Source organism: Chaetura pelagica, unplaced genomic scaffold, assembly GCF_000747805.2.
Source record: "Chaetura pelagica isolate M959 unplaced genomic scaffold, ChaPel_1.0 scaffold45, whole genome shotgun sequence".
Taxonomy (NCBI): domain Eukaryota; kingdom Metazoa; phylum Chordata; class Aves; order Apodiformes; family Apodidae; genus Chaetura; species Chaetura pelagica.
In genome coordinates, this window is record NW_009953217.1 from 291,293 (window position 1) to 307,734 (window position 16,442).

A 16,442-nucleotide genomic window follows, 5' to 3' on the forward strand; every position below is an offset into this window, starting at 1 on the left:
AGCTGAGCTGTCACTGCAAAAGGATCAAGAAACAGAGTCATCACAGCCATCCCAAGGCAAACCATTCCCCACTCATCAATCTCCTCTCCCGTTATCTCTTCACTTTGGTAGCTTGTTGAAAGTCTTCAAGAGCCTGGGTTCCTACAAACATATAACCTTTACAAATGGCATGGAATTGTCTCCAGAAATCTTACCAAGAATTTTTGCATGCTACTCAGAAGAGCCCAGACTTAGAAAATAACCACACAGCTCTGGAAATTAATTTCCAGCTTTCCCTCTTCTAAAGTTTCCATTTTGTTCCTGACTTGCTGCGAGTCTGATCAAGTTATTTCAGAACACAACTGAGCAGCCAAGTCAGAAAACCTATTAATCATATCAACAAGACATAGCTGGTTGCCCAGAACAGTTGACTCACAACTCATGAAGATTAGAAGAAATAAAAAGCTGAAAAACTTAAAAAGATAATTAAATTAGTGACTTTAAAAGATACTTTTTTTCCATCAGTTTCAAAAGGCAATTCATAGATGTGAGCAGACCTGGGACCTTTATGAAGCAGAGTTCTCTTGTTTAAAATGAAACACAATTTTTCTACCAGAGGTAAATATAAGGTCTTTATATACAAACTTAAATCCTGACAGCTGAAGCATCATTAGTAGTGGAGGTGAGCTTTCTCTGTTTGGGCATTAGGATTTGGTAGGGAGAAATCTCTCAGAGGATTTCCAGGGCTTCCACTTACTGTTGAATTCTTTTCAGCAACACAGAAAGAAAGATTATGTTTATTATTGGTCAGATTTTGCCATCACTGAAAGCATCAAAGCCTGTAAAAGCAACATCTGCCTTCAAAAAGATGATTATGCCCAAAGCAACCCTTCTCCCCAGAGCTCCAGCAGACAAGAGCTGAGGAGTTAGCAGGGCAGCTGAAGCTTGGATGAGTGTGGTCCCAGTGCAGTGCAAGTTGGTGATGCACTTACTTGCCAGCTCCTCTTGAGGTCTGTCCCATTTGCCAAGTGCTGGTGAGTGAGCCTTGTGACCAGTGAAACATCTGCCTTCCTGGGTACACCAGCCCAAATCTGTGCAGGTGTTTCCTACTTAGCCAGGCAATGCAACAGCCACTTCACCAACAGCTGAGCTGTCTCTGCAGAAGGCTCTCCATGCACCTGTGAGAGGTTGTAGCAAAGGGAGTGGGTTTCCAACCTGAACAATAGTGTAATCTAGGTTCCAAAGCAGGGCCAGTCCTCACACCCAGGAGATCCCTGCATGATTAGATTAGATTGCAGGCACTTCCAGTGAACAAGCATGGAGACAGGCTGACCTCCAAGCCAAAGCGATGCCACAGACTCCCTGTGCTGACCATACATCATGCTTTTCTCCTCTAAACAGATTATTTCCCTGCTCCAAGCCCAAAGCTGCAGTTTTTGAGCACCCTGGTCTCTGGTCAGGACAGGTTTCCCCCAGAAAATCTCTTTCATCATGACCAGCTGCAGGCTTCTGCCCACTTTGTCCTCTGTAAGTTCTTACTGAACACTGGCAGCAACAGAAATAAAGGGGCAAAAAAATAAAAAATAAAGGCAGAACTAGTGGGTGAACACAACTCCAGGGGAGAGACCTGAACCAGATCCTGGGCTTTCACCACAAAGGGACAAGGGCTGCTAAGGCAAGGTCTCACAGGTCAGTGTGACCCCAGGGAGGGTGCAATGGAGGGCTGCAGCCCCACACGTCCAGGCCAGGCCTCTTTGAAGCCTCATGCTTTGTTTTCTCTACAAATAGACTAGAAATGACCTAACATGCTCCTACTCCATTGAGCTTTAGCAACTTTTCTGGTTTTGCCATGTCAGGAAAAAAAAGCCAGCTGGGAGCTTGGGTTTCTCAGCTTTTGAACACACTCTGAGCTGTGTAGCCATGGACAGGCCATGGTGGGCTACCACCCTGGACCACCTCCAAGCTGTGATGTTGCCAAGTGCCTGAGATCTGTAGAATTTTTTGAAAAATACCTTCGTATATGGTGACTCTCACGGGTCCATCACAAGCTGCTTTTCTTCTCAGTAGAAGCTGGTGTTGGAAAAGGACTTTGTTTTTCCTGAGCACAAGAAAGCCAAAGCATTAGGTTTTCACCTTGATGTGGGCACAGATCCCACACTGCCTGCCCACTCTCTGTCCCTGTTGATCCTATCCCTGTGGCTGGGTTAGGCAATGGTAGAAGAGCCAGATTTTATCTTGCTCATGCCTGGGAAAAGCAATGACTTTTTGTTTTGCTTGAACACCAGAAACTGAATCTTGTGTTTGTGTGTTGCCAATGAAGAATCGCTCCCAGCAGCCACCAAGTGCCTGACCTGTGGCATGTCTGTACTTCTAAAAGGAATTATTAGTCCCACTAGAGTGGTGGTTTTGTTTTAAATGGAACATTATTCTTCTCAACCAAGAGATCTTTGTTCATGTGTATTTTCTTAAAGATAAAATGACAGATATAGACCATGGAAATGCTGCTTAGAAAGGTGACTTTCCTTGAGCAGCTGGGACTGTGGTTCCACACTTTCTCCCCAGGATCTGAATGTGCCTGTTGCCCAGAGTCCTGTAAGCCTGACAGGTAGTCAGGCTCTGCCTTCAGGAATTAGTTTTCCTCAAAAGTTACTTTTGAGAGCAGAAACTTTCTCAGAAGGCATCTGTTTTGGGGAGGGGAAGGTTATGTTGGGGTTTTTTTTCCGTACAACAAGTCCCTATCGATCTCAAAGGTCAGGGTTTGCCCTTCATCCCCATGATCCTTTTGCCCCTGAATACAGCAGGGCTTGCTTGTGCTGGTCTGCCTGCTTTTTTTTTCCGTACGACAAGTCCCTATCGATCTCAAAGGTGCAGGGTTTGTCCTTCATCCCCATGATCCTTTTGCCCCTGAAGACAGCAGGGCTTGCTTGTGCTGGTCTGCCTGCATTGCTGTCATTGCATCTGGGGCCAGAAAGAGGGAACTCTACCTAAATACTGACCTTTCAGAATCTGCAGAATACTTTGCACAAAACGCAGAGAGCAGCTTTGACCAAAACAGTTTACTGCTTCTTTCATCTTTGATGTTTTTTTTCCCCCTCCTCCTAAGCCAACTCTTCTTTTCTAAATGTGAAATTCAGATTCGCACCCTGGGTGCAGACTTTCTGGGAATGATGAAATGAGGTTTGGGTGTTGATAGCAGTGTTTGAGTGAGCTGCTGGTCAGAGAAGTGAGTGCTATTTACTATTTATGTTGAATGTGTCTTAAAAAATAATGGGAAAGGTCACCTGAAGGCTAATGAAAAAGACTTTGTGGAGCAAACTGAGGACTAAAGACTGTGTGAGTCTGATCTAGAGGTGAATGGTTCTGTGTGTGAACACTGTGAGCTAGGATACTTAGCCACTGCAGTTTTAACTTGCCATTTTTCCAGCAGGAAAGAGCATCCTTGCCTTCTTTAGAGCTGAAACAAAACCAGATCCATCCCCTGGCACAGTTGTTCAGTGAAGTCTGTGAGTGTCAGTGTTGCCAGGCTTGTGGGGGAGTCTGTGTATCAAGCACAGATGCACGGAGCTGTCCCTGTGTGGGACGGGGGAACATTTCCTAGGGAATGATGGATCTTGTGGGATATTCACATTTCTACTGTCAGGTAATCTGTACTCCCTAAGGATCACCCCATCACTCACAAATGGATCTGTTCTGGACACCTCCCCTAAAGCTGTCTGATAACCATTCTATTGATAAGTCTTGGAAGGCACCAATTCCTTGTCAGCTACTGTGGTGACCATCAGAACAAGCAAAGTGTCCTACCATGTGAATTGTGACCTGAAGATGGGGCTGAAAGGTGTTTGAAGGTTAGAGAGGGAAGAAACGAACATAGTACTGGTGGAAATGCTTAAGGATGTGTCATATTTTTTATTTTTGTAAGTCTGATTCTCTAAGTGCTTGTAAAGTACTGTTGTATATGTGGTGATGCAGTAGTTCACAATATCCTTTTATTTTTGTATATTCCCTCCTCCACAATAATCCCTTCCTGTTCAACTCATAGAGAGTAATTTAAGAAGACAAAATTTATATATCATAATAAAATGCTTAAACTGTCATGCTGGTGTATCTGGAGTTTCCTTCCTCTTCGTTATCCATTTACGTGGTCCCTAATGCCCCTTTCCCATCCAGAGGGAATGTTTTTGGTCTTTCCATCCCTCACTTGTGGGATTCAGCCCAGCTCCCTATGGTCAGGAGGCTCTGGCTGCAGATGTGTGGAACCTGCTCTGTCACGTGTGCCCAGGGAAGGCTGAAATAGCTCAGGGAAAGGGCATGAAACTCACTCTTCCTGCAGAGGCATTTTTACCATTTCTTCACCCTAAATTTCCCTCTTCCTGCTCAATCTTGTTCTACCCAGCTATGAAGCCCTGGTGTTCAGTCTAAGTAATTCTCCCAGCTTTTCCATGGCCTTGAAGGAAGGACAGGAAGAAGCAACACAATCCCTCTTTCCTATCCAGGTATCCACATCCCAGCACAGTGGCAGGATCCTTGCTACCTCCTGGCTGTTTCAGTGCCCAAGGCAGCAGGGCTGCAGCAGGGCTGAACCCCTGCCCAGTCAGGGGTGTCTTGAAGCCAGTGCTGGAAATGTCTCAGGCTCACCAGCCAGCTCAGGAGAGGGCTCAGCTGTCTTCCCAGACCTAAGATGTCTGCAGGGACAAGCTGACACTAATCCTTATGGAAAAGTCATATTGATTTATAGGGATGAAGTCAATAGGCTTGGACAAAAAGGGCTGTTAAACTCTAAGGAATGGAAAGGAGAAGGGAAGCCATGTCATGCAAGAAGCTCTTGCTTCAGGTGCACGGGAAGGGCCCATCCCAAGCTGTTTGACACATCACGGCTGAATTGCTCCAAGGATGAAGGATGGGAGACATGGGCCTGCTCACCACCCCCAGGAATGCAACAACACGGGGGAGGCAAGGGGGTGCAGAGCCTGAGTGAGTTCAGTGGGTGAAACCCCAATGCCAGCTGAAGGCCTCGTGCCCCCAGTGCTGCTGGTTAAACAAAGCCATCCAGCGGGAGAGGCGTCCAGTGAAGATTCCTGAGGTGGCAGCTAAATCCTCAGCAGCCAAAGCAGTATTAGATGCAGGATATGTCTTTTGGCAAGTGTGCTCAGCTGAGCTAACCCCTAAGCTAGAGACTTTTACTGTGCCATTTGGATGTTGTAAATTTAAGCAGATGATGCTTGCTATTAGTTTTGCTCCTGGGATACTTCAGAGAGTAATTGCACGGATCTCGGAGGGATTACAAGGTGCTGAAGCTGTAATGGATGGACTTTCAATTTAGACTAGACGCCTGTATGAACAGAAGGAAAGGTTTAGGCTGGTTTTACAGACAGCAAGAATGCTGAGTGTAACATGCCAAGAGCCTCACCTAAAAGAAGCTGCTGATAATGGGCTGCTACAAATTAAATAATAATAAAACCCCACATACCAGGATCCCCTTTCCACTCAACAAAGCAGAGCTGTAAAGGAACAACAGATGCCTTTCTCAGATTTCATTCCACAGGTACAGTGCAGTCAACAAACAATGGAGGGATTTGCAAGAGAAAGAACCTTACCTGATAGTAGAGCAGTACAGGCTTCCCCCTGCTGCCAAGCCATCAGCTCCAAAAGACCTCGGGCTTGTTCTCTCCTCTTTACACTCAGCAGGTAGCAGTGTCACAGCCTGGACCTGCAGAAGTGTTTTTGGAACATCTAGGCAATGCCAAGCAGCAGGAAAGTTGTTTCACAGTCCTCAAAATGTCACGAACCTGTGCCCATGTGAAGGAACCACCAGCAGCACACCTGGACAGGTGCAGGTCCCAGCCACCCACACGAACTGTGTCTCCTCAGGCACAGGTTGCTGAACTGACATTTAGGCCATCTCTGTGGGAAGCAGATGTGGGATGGCAGTCTGTCACAGCAGAGATGCCACAAGGTCCCTCTGTCCAAAGAGCAGTCACCTCATGGTGCCACAACTGCCTCCCAGAGCAGCCATCCCAGTGTGAATGAACCCACCTGAGATGCTCTGGATGTGACTCTGCAAACTCCTCTTGTCCAGTGATGCAGGTTCAGTGTCTCAGGCAGCAACCAAGACCTCAGGGTGGCTGCATGGGCCTCTGGGTGCTTGGTCTGATGGTGGGAACGTGGCTTCTCTGGCTGGCACTCCTGACTGCTCTGCAGTGTCTGCTCAGCCATGGTGCATGGTGGTTTTCCACCCATTGCTTGGGGGAGCAATTCCCACCACAGATGCAGCCTTTCCAGTTCCCTGGTGGGCCAGGAGGAACATGGCTCAGCCATGCAGGTTTGCCACCATATTGACCACCCCCAGCTCTCCTGCCTAAGTCTCCATGTCTGGTGCAAGAACCTGCCCAAGGGCTCCACAGCTTCTGCCAAAGGCCCAGGTCCCCTTCTTTTGGCAATGAGCCTGGTCACAGTGGGAAATTAATGTAGAAATGGCTTGTTCACAAGTAGGGCTGAGGGTCCTGGAACTGCTTTTTGGGGGCGTAAAGAGGGAGTTTTATGAGCTCTTTTTTCTGCTTCTAATAATGTTACTGGATCCAAACAGTTCCACGCCCTGGAGTCCAAGACAGACGGAGAGTTCACATCTACGAGGATGAAAATGCTCATCCTGCCAAGCCTTTGATTCTCATCATATCCTTCCTACCCTGCAAACAGGCCGACAGCACATTTCTAGCATAAAAAAAATCCTTCTCTCCAGCTAACCACCTCCAGATTCCCTTCCTGAGCCTGTTCTGAGCCTGGTGATTAGACATTTCTATATACATAAACATTCAGCTCATCTCCCCAGGGCTCTTCCTGTCTCACAAGCAAATCCTGAGACCAGCCACTATTTGCTGCTCCTTGAAGTACAGATGGGCTCCTTCCAAGATGCTGCAGTTGGTGTCCTCCATGCAGAGCACCTGGCTTGCACCCCAGCTGTGACATGAACCACCAAGATGTCCATCACCTCCTGCTTTGGAGAGCAAACTGCTCCAAACACCCACTGCCTGGCTGTGGGGGACGATGCCAAAGGGCTGCACAGAGCAGGAAACCTGCGTGGGCACTGGGATGTGCCGTGGGAGCGTGTGGGGAGATGGAGACCTGCAGAGGGGAGGTGCAAAAACACACCAACTGCAAAGCAGGGGAGGGATAAGCAACACACACACAGAGTGCGAACTGCATTCTCTTTGATGGAGGATTGCAGAAACATTACCTTCCCCTGGGGCTTTTAGTGAAATAACCTGATTATTCATAAACCAGCCAGAACCATCAATCCCTCATTTATCATTTTCAACATAAATAATGAGGGCAAGAGAGGAACGAGCCAGCAACAAACTAGTTATAGATGTAGTGTTGAAATCTGCCCATTTTGTTTAAATATGCCCCACTTCCTGATAACAAGCAGTGATCCAACCGATTCCTCGACACAGTCCTCGAGTGTTGCACTGCAAAGGCCACAAGAAGCCACCCCCTGCTTTCTGCTAGTGAAAGTCCACGTGGTGTTTGTGTGGGAGGCCAGCTAGGAAAACACAGCAAGTTTAGAAAAAAAACCCACCACATTTGTCTTGCTGACAAATGCCTCAGGAAATACAAGCCTTTGTATTCTTCTTTTGACCCTTCCGCTCACAGATGGGGTTTTGCTGTGCTGGGTGCTCTGTGTCTTTTAGCCTCTGCACTTCCAGGACACTTCCTTTGGCTGCTGAAGAGCATGGATCAGATGCTCGACATGGAGGATGGGTCAAAGCACAGGCATTCCCCGTGCCTGGCTGGGAGATGAGGCAAATCACTGTGTTCTGGACCTGCCCACCACCTGCTGTGGCCAGGCAGGGAGGCCTCGGACGTGCAGAGCTGGAGTTGTAGCTTCAGGTCCAGCTTCTGTCTGTGGAGATGTGGTGCTGAGGAACATGGTTTGGCACTCAGTAGAGTTGGGTTAATGGTTGGACTCAATTAACTTAAAGGTCTTTTCCAACCAGAACGATTCTATGAGTCTAGTAAGGCATTTTGGGATGGCAGCAGCTCAGGCCTCTTAGAGCATCCCTGGCTGGCTGAGCAAGGGCTTTACTCTGGAATATAGATTGAAACAGAGGCAATAGCACCCAGAGCCACCCAGATCCCTCACCAGTATCTAGGAGAGGAGTTGAGTATCTGTACAGCTCCAGCCTGAGCCTGTTCTCAAAGTGAAGTGCAGGTGGAATGGGGCAGGCAACGACAGAGCAGCACGTGGGGCTTGGGGCACTTTGCTGCACAGAAGGAGCTGCCCTCGAGCTCCGCAGCCCTTCCCAGTCCTCCAGGACTGATAAACATTTTGGCAGCCCCAGCCCTGGTGGGGAGCCCCAGCTGTAGCTGAAACACACTGCTAATGAGCCACGTCTTCTGAAGGCCTCCAGGCTTGGCACCAACCACGGGGACCCGGCTCTGTCACCCGGTGCTGGTGCTGGACTGGCCCAGCGGGGCAGGCAGAGCTTCCCCTGCAGGGGAGCAGCTGGGCTGGGGGAAGGTTCTGCTGATCTGGGGAAAAAAGAAGGTTCTGCTGCTCTCCCCCACCCAGCCCCTTCCCTGATTCTCACCCCTCCCAAGGTCTCTCCTCTATCTGCACTCAGAAAAGGGGAGAACGAAAAAAGTATGTGATTTTTTTTTAAAATTATGATGTATATTTTTAAACACTGCCTGGTGGTGAAAAAGAACACCTGGGGAGCAGCCTTGACCCCCACACAGAGTCCTCCATTTTCCACAACTTGATACAAAACCCAGCAGGAAATTTGGACAGAAGGGCCCCACCAGCTCAGCAATGGGGAACAGTCACCCCGTGAGTCCCATCAGGTCAGTGGCCACCAGCTGGGGAACAGCAGGGTTCCAAGACCCCTGGAGAAGCAGGTGACTGGGTAAAGCCATACTCTGCTGGGAGATATTTGGAGAGCAAAGGGAAGAGGCTGCTTGACAGCAAGTCAACCCCTCACCTGTGTCTGTGCCTCCCCTGCTGGCCCAACTCCCCCAGACCCCCAGATAATGGGGGAGCATAAGAAACCCTCCTTCCTCCCAGCCTGCTTCCAATGAGGCTCTTCCAGCCAACAGTAACACACTTTGCTTTACTTCCCAGCATGGCCTGGGGCAGAAAGCAACATCTGGACCTAATAAAAAGGCTGCCCTCCCCCACTAAGAGACCCAAGAGCAACCTCTGCTATTTGGTTTCCAACCTCTGCTGCTTGGTTTCTCCTTCACTGGTGGATGGAGGAGTCAGCTCCAGCTCAGGGGTTGCTGCTGGTTGGAAGGGGAGCAGGATGCTCCAGCAGCTCACAGGAATTTAATTTATCCTTGTAACTCAAAAACGGGTCCAGTAGGGTGAAGGTAGATGGGTTTCACTTCTAAGGAGCCAGCACTACTTGAACTGGTTGTCATTTCTCTTCAGGGTATAGGGCTGGAGTGTAAGAATTTGTTCTTCCCTTGAACAGCATGGTGCTCTTTTGCAGTTCCAAAACCACAAAAGCTGGAGATGGCACGAAGCCAAGGCCCAGGATTAACAACCCCGTGGGGAAAAGCTCGGCTTCAGTCCAACTGGAATGCAGATCCAGACCTGGCACCCATCTTCAGGCACTCACCGACCAGGCTCCTCGTGTCTGACCTCTGGCAGCTGCTTTGCTTTCTGGAAAGGGCTCGGGATGAAATGGCAGCAGAAAATACTCCTGGATCTCAGGCAGAGCAGGATGAGGACTGGGTATCTACACTTGGGCCTTTTGCAAACACCCAAGTCAATGCGTCCAAACCTCATCAGGGTCCATGTCCCACTGGAGCTGATTCAGGGCCCATCACGCTGCTGACAGCTGCTCTGAGCAGAGTCTGAGGAACGTGCTGGATGAGGATGTAAGTGTCTTTGAGAGCAGCTTCTGGACGTTCTTGCTCTGTTTTTTGCTCTTCATGAAACCTCCCCTTCCCCCTGTGCCACCACAGGCCAGAGTGGAGTCCCCAGCAGCCCCCAGAGATGTCCCTCTCCTGCAGGCACAGAGTTTCCTGCAAATACTGACCTGCAACGTGTGGAGCAATTGGTTTTGGCTGGCTCAGCTGGGGCTGCATGCCCATGGGAGAGACCCCCATGGGTCTCCTCAGCCTCTGCTCAGGAGCACTGGGGGCTGCTGTGGCAATTAATAATGACAACTCAAAATCAACCATCATTAGCAGGGCCAGACCTCACAGCTAGAACGACTGGTGTTTCCTATCCCTTGGCCTCACCCTGGCAAATACTACAAGAGTTTTTTTCAGGCTGAACACGCATCTAGTCATCAAAGAGATTGGAAGTGACTAATAAATATGAAAAGAAGTCGGGGGGGCAGCAAAAATTCCTGGACCAAGATCAATCTTCACTGACAACTGCTGCTTTTGCTAAGCGAGAGTACCCAGCAGAGCTGAAAACAGCACCCGACTTCAAAGCAGAGAACTCTCCAGATGGAGTTCACCACCATTCCCAACACCCTGCACTTTGCCAGGTTACATGCATTTACAGGGCGGGACATTGGGGTTATTCCCCCAAAGAAGGGAAACACACTGGCCTCTTCCAAAATACGGAGTGGAAAAGATGTGTGATCAAGGCTCCTCTCTACACTTCTTAGGTGTTACTTCTGCCCTCCCTGCTGTGCATTTCATAGCAGCAATCTTGGATACCCTGGTAGCACCCCAAGGCTTTCCCTGCCCCAAGGCTCCCCTGCATCCTTCCCCTTAGGCAGTTCCTCCTCACAATGGCTGAGGCAACCAAGGCTCCAGGCTGGAGATCAGTGCAGCCAGGGATTTTATTTTTAGGAGCTTTTCTGCAAATCTGTTTTGGGGTTTTTGGGGTTTGTTTTCTTGTTGGTGCACCAGCCCACCAGCTCCTCCACTAGCACTTGCACTTCTCTAAAGCCAACACCAACCTCAGCTCGCTCAGACACAACTGCTCCAACCTCCCACCAGTGGTGACTGATTTATTACCACTCTGCTGCCTGGAGTCCTGACAAATACTCATTTTAGTAATTACAGGAGGCCAAAACCGAGAGGATTTATTTATCCTCTCACGTTTATTTACGTGACAATTAATTCAGCTGTTACCCAACCCACACACACACACAGTGACACCCATTCCCAAGTGTCTTATGAACCCAACTCTTCCCAGACAGGCACATAAACTGGGCAGAGCTCAGCCAGCCAAAACACCTCTGCCCAATGCTCTTCAGTGTCCCAACACTGATAAGATCCAGACATCCCATCAAAAGCTGCTCTAGTTTCCTTCCAAGTTACTCACCAGCCTAAAATGTCTCATCTCCTGCCAAGATCAGCTCTTTAGCCCTCTGCACCGTTATCAGAGAGCATATATAATTCCATGGCAAATCACAAGACCTGATGAATGGCTATTTGGATTGCAATAGTCAGGACAGTATAAAATGTTTCCTGCTCTCAGGAGCCCAGGAACAGTTACCAGCTTTGCTGGCCAAGGGCACATCTGGCCCATTCAGCTGCCCAGTTGAAGAGCCCCTGGGGAAGGGGGAGGGCACAGGGCTGGGTGCCACCACCACGTAGGTTTGTATTCTGGTCTGTTTTGTACCCTTTTTATTTTAATCTCACCCTGGTCCTGGCTGGGTGCCCCAGCTGCACCCCTGGCCCCTCCCTGCTGTCCACAGGGCACACTCCAGGAGGATGCTGAAGCCCAAGGCACAGAGTCCCAGCTGGCACAGCAAGGACAACTTCAGCCTCATGCCCTGTCCTCCCAGTTTGTTTAACTCAGTCTGCTTTTTAGCTAACCCAGCTTAAAAATATATATATATAAAAAAAATAAAACCCCATCTTTCTTCTGCTTTAATCTTTGCCAAAAGAAAATAAAAGATTTCCCCATAATCCCAACTAAACACCAGTTCATCACCAGGAGAAGGTGGCAACACTCCTGTGCCTTCTCACAGCCTCTGTCCAGGGAAAAGACACCTGGGACCATCTTTTGTGTTCCCTCTCCCCCTCAGAGCCCTGCCTGCCACCCACTCAAAACATGGGCGAGTTGTCTGGGTTGCTGACATTTTATTTTTCTTTACTGCTGTTTTTTGGAGCCATCTGCTTTTGTCCTGTTTCATTTTCATCTCCTGCAATAGCTTTTCAAGTAGACCTAGTTTTCCATCATTAAATCATAAATGTTGGCCTTGAGTTTATAGAGTTTTCCCACCTTCTCTTTCTTCAGCATCAGTGTGAATTACTGACTAGGGCTACTGCTGTCAGCCCTGGTCAGCATTTAAACCCTGATGTGAGAGGCTGACACTGCTTGGCTTCTTTTTTCCACTATTTATTAACTTACTCTAATTGCATTCAGAGCAGCAAAAGCCTTTCCGAGGAGGATTTCAACAAAACCCCTGGTCTTGGAGATCTTCTGAGCCATCAGTAAGAGCCAGCAGACACCTACCTTGTACGTCCCTGTGGGAGCTGGAGGCTGGTGGAACACGTGGAGACCAAAGGCAGCAGGTTTGGACAGTGTGGGCACCTACCTGGAGGAATTTCAGACAGTGTCTGGGCGATCCACAGAGGACTCGAGATGATCCTTCACCAGCATAGGGACAGGAACCTTTTGGACTCCCCTGGACAGACAAACCCATCACGCAGCATCAGGGAGCCTTCCTTGAGCATCCCTTGGTGACCACAGTCCCTGGGACCCCACCCCTGGCCCAGCCAAAGCACCCAAAGAACTGCAAGAAGCTACTTCAGAAGAATTCAAAGGCTTTTCCTGTTTCTGCTAAGAAGCCAACAGAAACATTTTGGGTACAGGAAGAAGCCTGGGTGGTGGGATGTGCTGGGGATGCTGCCGCAGGTGCTGTGGGGCCTCTTTAGATCCAGAGGCTACTCCCAGCCCAGTGACAACATCAAACTTAGGAAGCTCTTGGCCATCAGTGGCTATAAAGCAGCACCAGGGTGCAAGCCCTGCCTGCAGATGGGGAAACTGAGGCATGGAGGGAGCTGTGACTTGGCCAGAGCACCAACCCTTGAGCTTTGGTGGGATGTCCTGTCAACCAGCAAACTCATCCTTCATCCAGCAAAGTCATCCCTTGCCAAGGTTCCTCCAGCAGCCCTGTTCCCATTGCCTGCAGTGCCACGGGACAGTGCACAGACCCCACCACCTGGACCAGCCGAGCAGAGGTGCCAGGGGCTGTGCTGGGCAGCCTTGGGGTGAGTGACGGATGGACAATATCTGCCCAACCATCCATCCACCAGCACAAAGCCACACACACCCAGAGGACTAAAACAACCTCACAAACATCTGGTACCTCCTTTGAAACCCTCAAATCACAGCCCTGGATATCAGTGGTGCTTCAGGGCTCCTGGCCAGCCCTGCCAGCTCCAGCCCCTTGCCCTGCACATGAAAGACACAGTGGAAACAAGGGGAAAATATAAATGTGTCTATGGGTTTAGCACCAAAGGGTGAGACAAGCTCTTCACCCTGCAGCTGGTGGCTTCAGGTGCTGGCCATGGCACAGGGCAAATGCTGCCAGGATTAATGGGCAGGACAACCCAACCCTACTGTGGCCCAAATGGTGAGGAGGCAGCTCTGCAGCTCATGGCTGGAATCTGATGCCCTTCCAGATGTCCCAACACCCTGCTGTGCTCAGGGGTCAGCACGGGATGAGGAACCCAGAGGCCACCCAGTGCCTCCATCCCTGGCATGCTGTGGGTACCAATGGAGAGCCAAGGTGGGGCAAGACCAGGATTGCTGCGGCCGCCCTGAAGCACTTCTCAAACTCTCCTCTCTTCAGCTTCTCCTCCAGCTTTTCTCACCTCTCTCTCCAGCTTCTCTTGCCCCTCTCTCCACATCTCAACCCATACCAGGGGCCCTGTGTGGTTCAGTGGGGGGGGCCCTGCAACGGCCAGCGGGGCTGCGAGCCCTGCAGCCACCTTCCAGCAGCAACAGGCACCTTCAGGACTCCTGGAGACACCAAAGCAGCACTTTATTCATTCTTGTGGGTTGTTTTGGGGGGGCTATTTTCTTTTTCTGAAAAGGTGAAGGAGGCGGCTCTGAAGATGGGTCAGATCTGGATTCCCCCCCCCATCAAAATCTGCAACACTTTAACAGCGTTATGCCCAGACAACAGCTCTGTCAGCTTGTACATCTCAGAGCCACGGAGACACCAGCAGCAATAACCTGGGAATGGAAAGACTTCCACATCACTTGTGCATTGTCTCGGATTTTTTTTTTTCTTTAAAAAAAAAACCAACAAAAACCAACCAACAAACAAAAAAAAAGCACAACAGAAAAGACACAAACATCGATGAACGTTAAAAACCTGTACATTGTAAAAAAACAAACAAAAAACCCAACAAACAAACAAACAAACGAAAAAAAAACCCCAAATCCCAAACCCTGAACAAACGACAAACACCATCGTTCTCTTGCTCGGAAATCAGAATCAACCTGGGAACGTTGCAGGGGGAAAAGAAAGATCCATTGGGAAGGGAACAGCACCGGCCTCGCACGTCGGATGCTGCTGCCCACCCAGCAGCAGAGGCAGAGTCTGTGCTGTGCTCCGGGTTCCTCTAGCGTATAGAATGCAAAGCATTTAATACATAGTTTTTTGCTTTTTTTTGTCGTTTTGTTATTTTTTTTTTTTGGCCTTTTTTTTTCCCCCCTCCCCCCTCCCACCCTCCCAGGAGGGAGAAAGCAGAAAAGAATTGAAAAAAAAAAAAAAAAGTCTAATATTTTGTTCTTTAACCATGTAACTGCAGATATGAGCCAACATCATGGAATGAAAAAACATAATGTAAAGTAGAGCATTCGTGTGTATCACAAAAATACAATAAAAACTTTTTTTTTCCTTTTTTTTTTTTTTGGCTTTTTTTTTTTTTCTTTTTTGTTTTTTTTTTTTGTTTTTTTTTTTTTTTAAGCTTCCTGTGAGCCCCCTGCCAGGCCAGCCTCCTGCCTGCTCTGCCCCAGACCCGGCCAGCTCCGAGGACTCTGGAGAATCAACATCTACAACCAGCAAACTATTTCTGCTGTCTCAGCAAAGGTGTGTGGAACGAGGTGGGGGTTGGAGGGGGGGGGTCCTGCAACCGTGGCAAGATTTTGATTATGATTTTTTTTTTTTAAACTATGTTCATACATTCTCCTGACTCACAGACAACTTTGATGGATTATTGTTACCTTCTCTTCTGTGTTTTGTGTGTTGTGGTTGTTTTTTTTTTTAAACCCTTCCATACAATGGACAAACTCATCAAAGCCTGCATGTAGGAACAGAACCTCTTTTACAGCACATAATACTGTGTTTTGTTTAAGTCCTTCCTTGCGTAAAATATTGACATAATTCACTGAAGGTATCAAAAATATACCCTGTAGACCAATACAATTTACAATTGCCTTTTCTCACCATTCAGAAAACAATGCACTTAAAGCAACTGAGCCCCCCCAGGGGCAGCGCGCGAGCCAGCCCGGGGACATCCCTGCTCGCTCTGATTGAAGCCTGGGATCACTTCCACCAAAGGGACCAGGATTTTTTTTGTTTGTTTGTTTGTTTTGAAGAAATAACTCTTCATTCCCTCCCCTGCCTGCTCATCCCATCCAGGTCTGCAGCGCGTTCAGACCGCTCTGGGGCCGATCCCTCTTGCATCGTGGGACTGATGGGCTGCCCAGCCCTCAGATCAGCCAGGGGGAACCAAACCAGGGCGTTTCCTCCTCTTACACCTCTTAAACGTGTATTTTTGTGTGTCTTTCTTTAACCCACACAAGGTCCTGCTGCACAGCCCCTGGGATGCAGGGGAGCATCCCACAGCCCCTCATTTAACTCCGGCAAAGCGTCCGAGTGCGCGGCCCTGGGATGTGGGTCCGTGGCCACTTGGAGGAGTCACTGCCCAGCGAGGCTGCCACGATCGAAGATGGATTCCTTGGGTTTTGTCTCATTAAGGCTTTTTTCTTCTTTTGTTTTTTCTTCTTCTTTTTTAAATTTTATTTCCTTCAGACCGAAGACGCTGCAGAAATTTCCAGATGTCGAGAAAAAAAAACAAACGAATGAAAAATTAACTAAAAAAAAAAAAAAAAAGAACAAAAAACACCCCAACATCCCTCCCCAGATTGGCTGGTTGGGTGGGGAAGGAAAAAAAAAAATAATTAAAATATAAAAAGGAAAAGGAAAAAAAAACAACAAACAACAAAACAGCTCTGCTCCTGCATCTTCGCTCGTGAGAGCTGGCGGGGCCGGGGCGGGGGGTGCTGGCCCTGGGGGTCCCGCTCGCTCCCCGTGCCCTGGGTTTGGTCACCGTCTCCCTGCCCCTGGCTCACTTCATTCACTGTCCGAAAGGGTTTCATATTGGGAGCAGAGCAGGGGCTTGGGCTCCTCGTCCCAGGCGTGGTGCTGGCTGCCGGGGGTGCTCTGGGGCAGCGGGGCGGCGGGGGTGGCCGTCACCACCCCGCTGGGCAGCCGCATGGTCAGCGGGTTGTAGGGGAACGGCGTCGAACCTGCACG

The 16,442-nt window shown here is 49.1% G+C and overlaps 1 protein-coding gene across 1 annotated transcript in view; it reads right to left on the reverse strand.

The window, feature by feature from the left end:
• Window positions 1-16,259: 16,259 nt before the first annotated feature.
• The window catches only part of NCOR2 (nuclear receptor corepressor 2), a 184,468-nt gene continuing 184,285 nt past the window's right edge, over window positions 16,260-16,442 (reverse strand). The window contains exon 46 of the mRNA XM_009997678.1: window positions 16,260-16,435. Coding sequence (XP_009995980.1) covers window positions 16,260-16,435 — 176 coding nt within the window. The remainder of the gene's footprint in view (window positions 16,436-16,442) is intronic.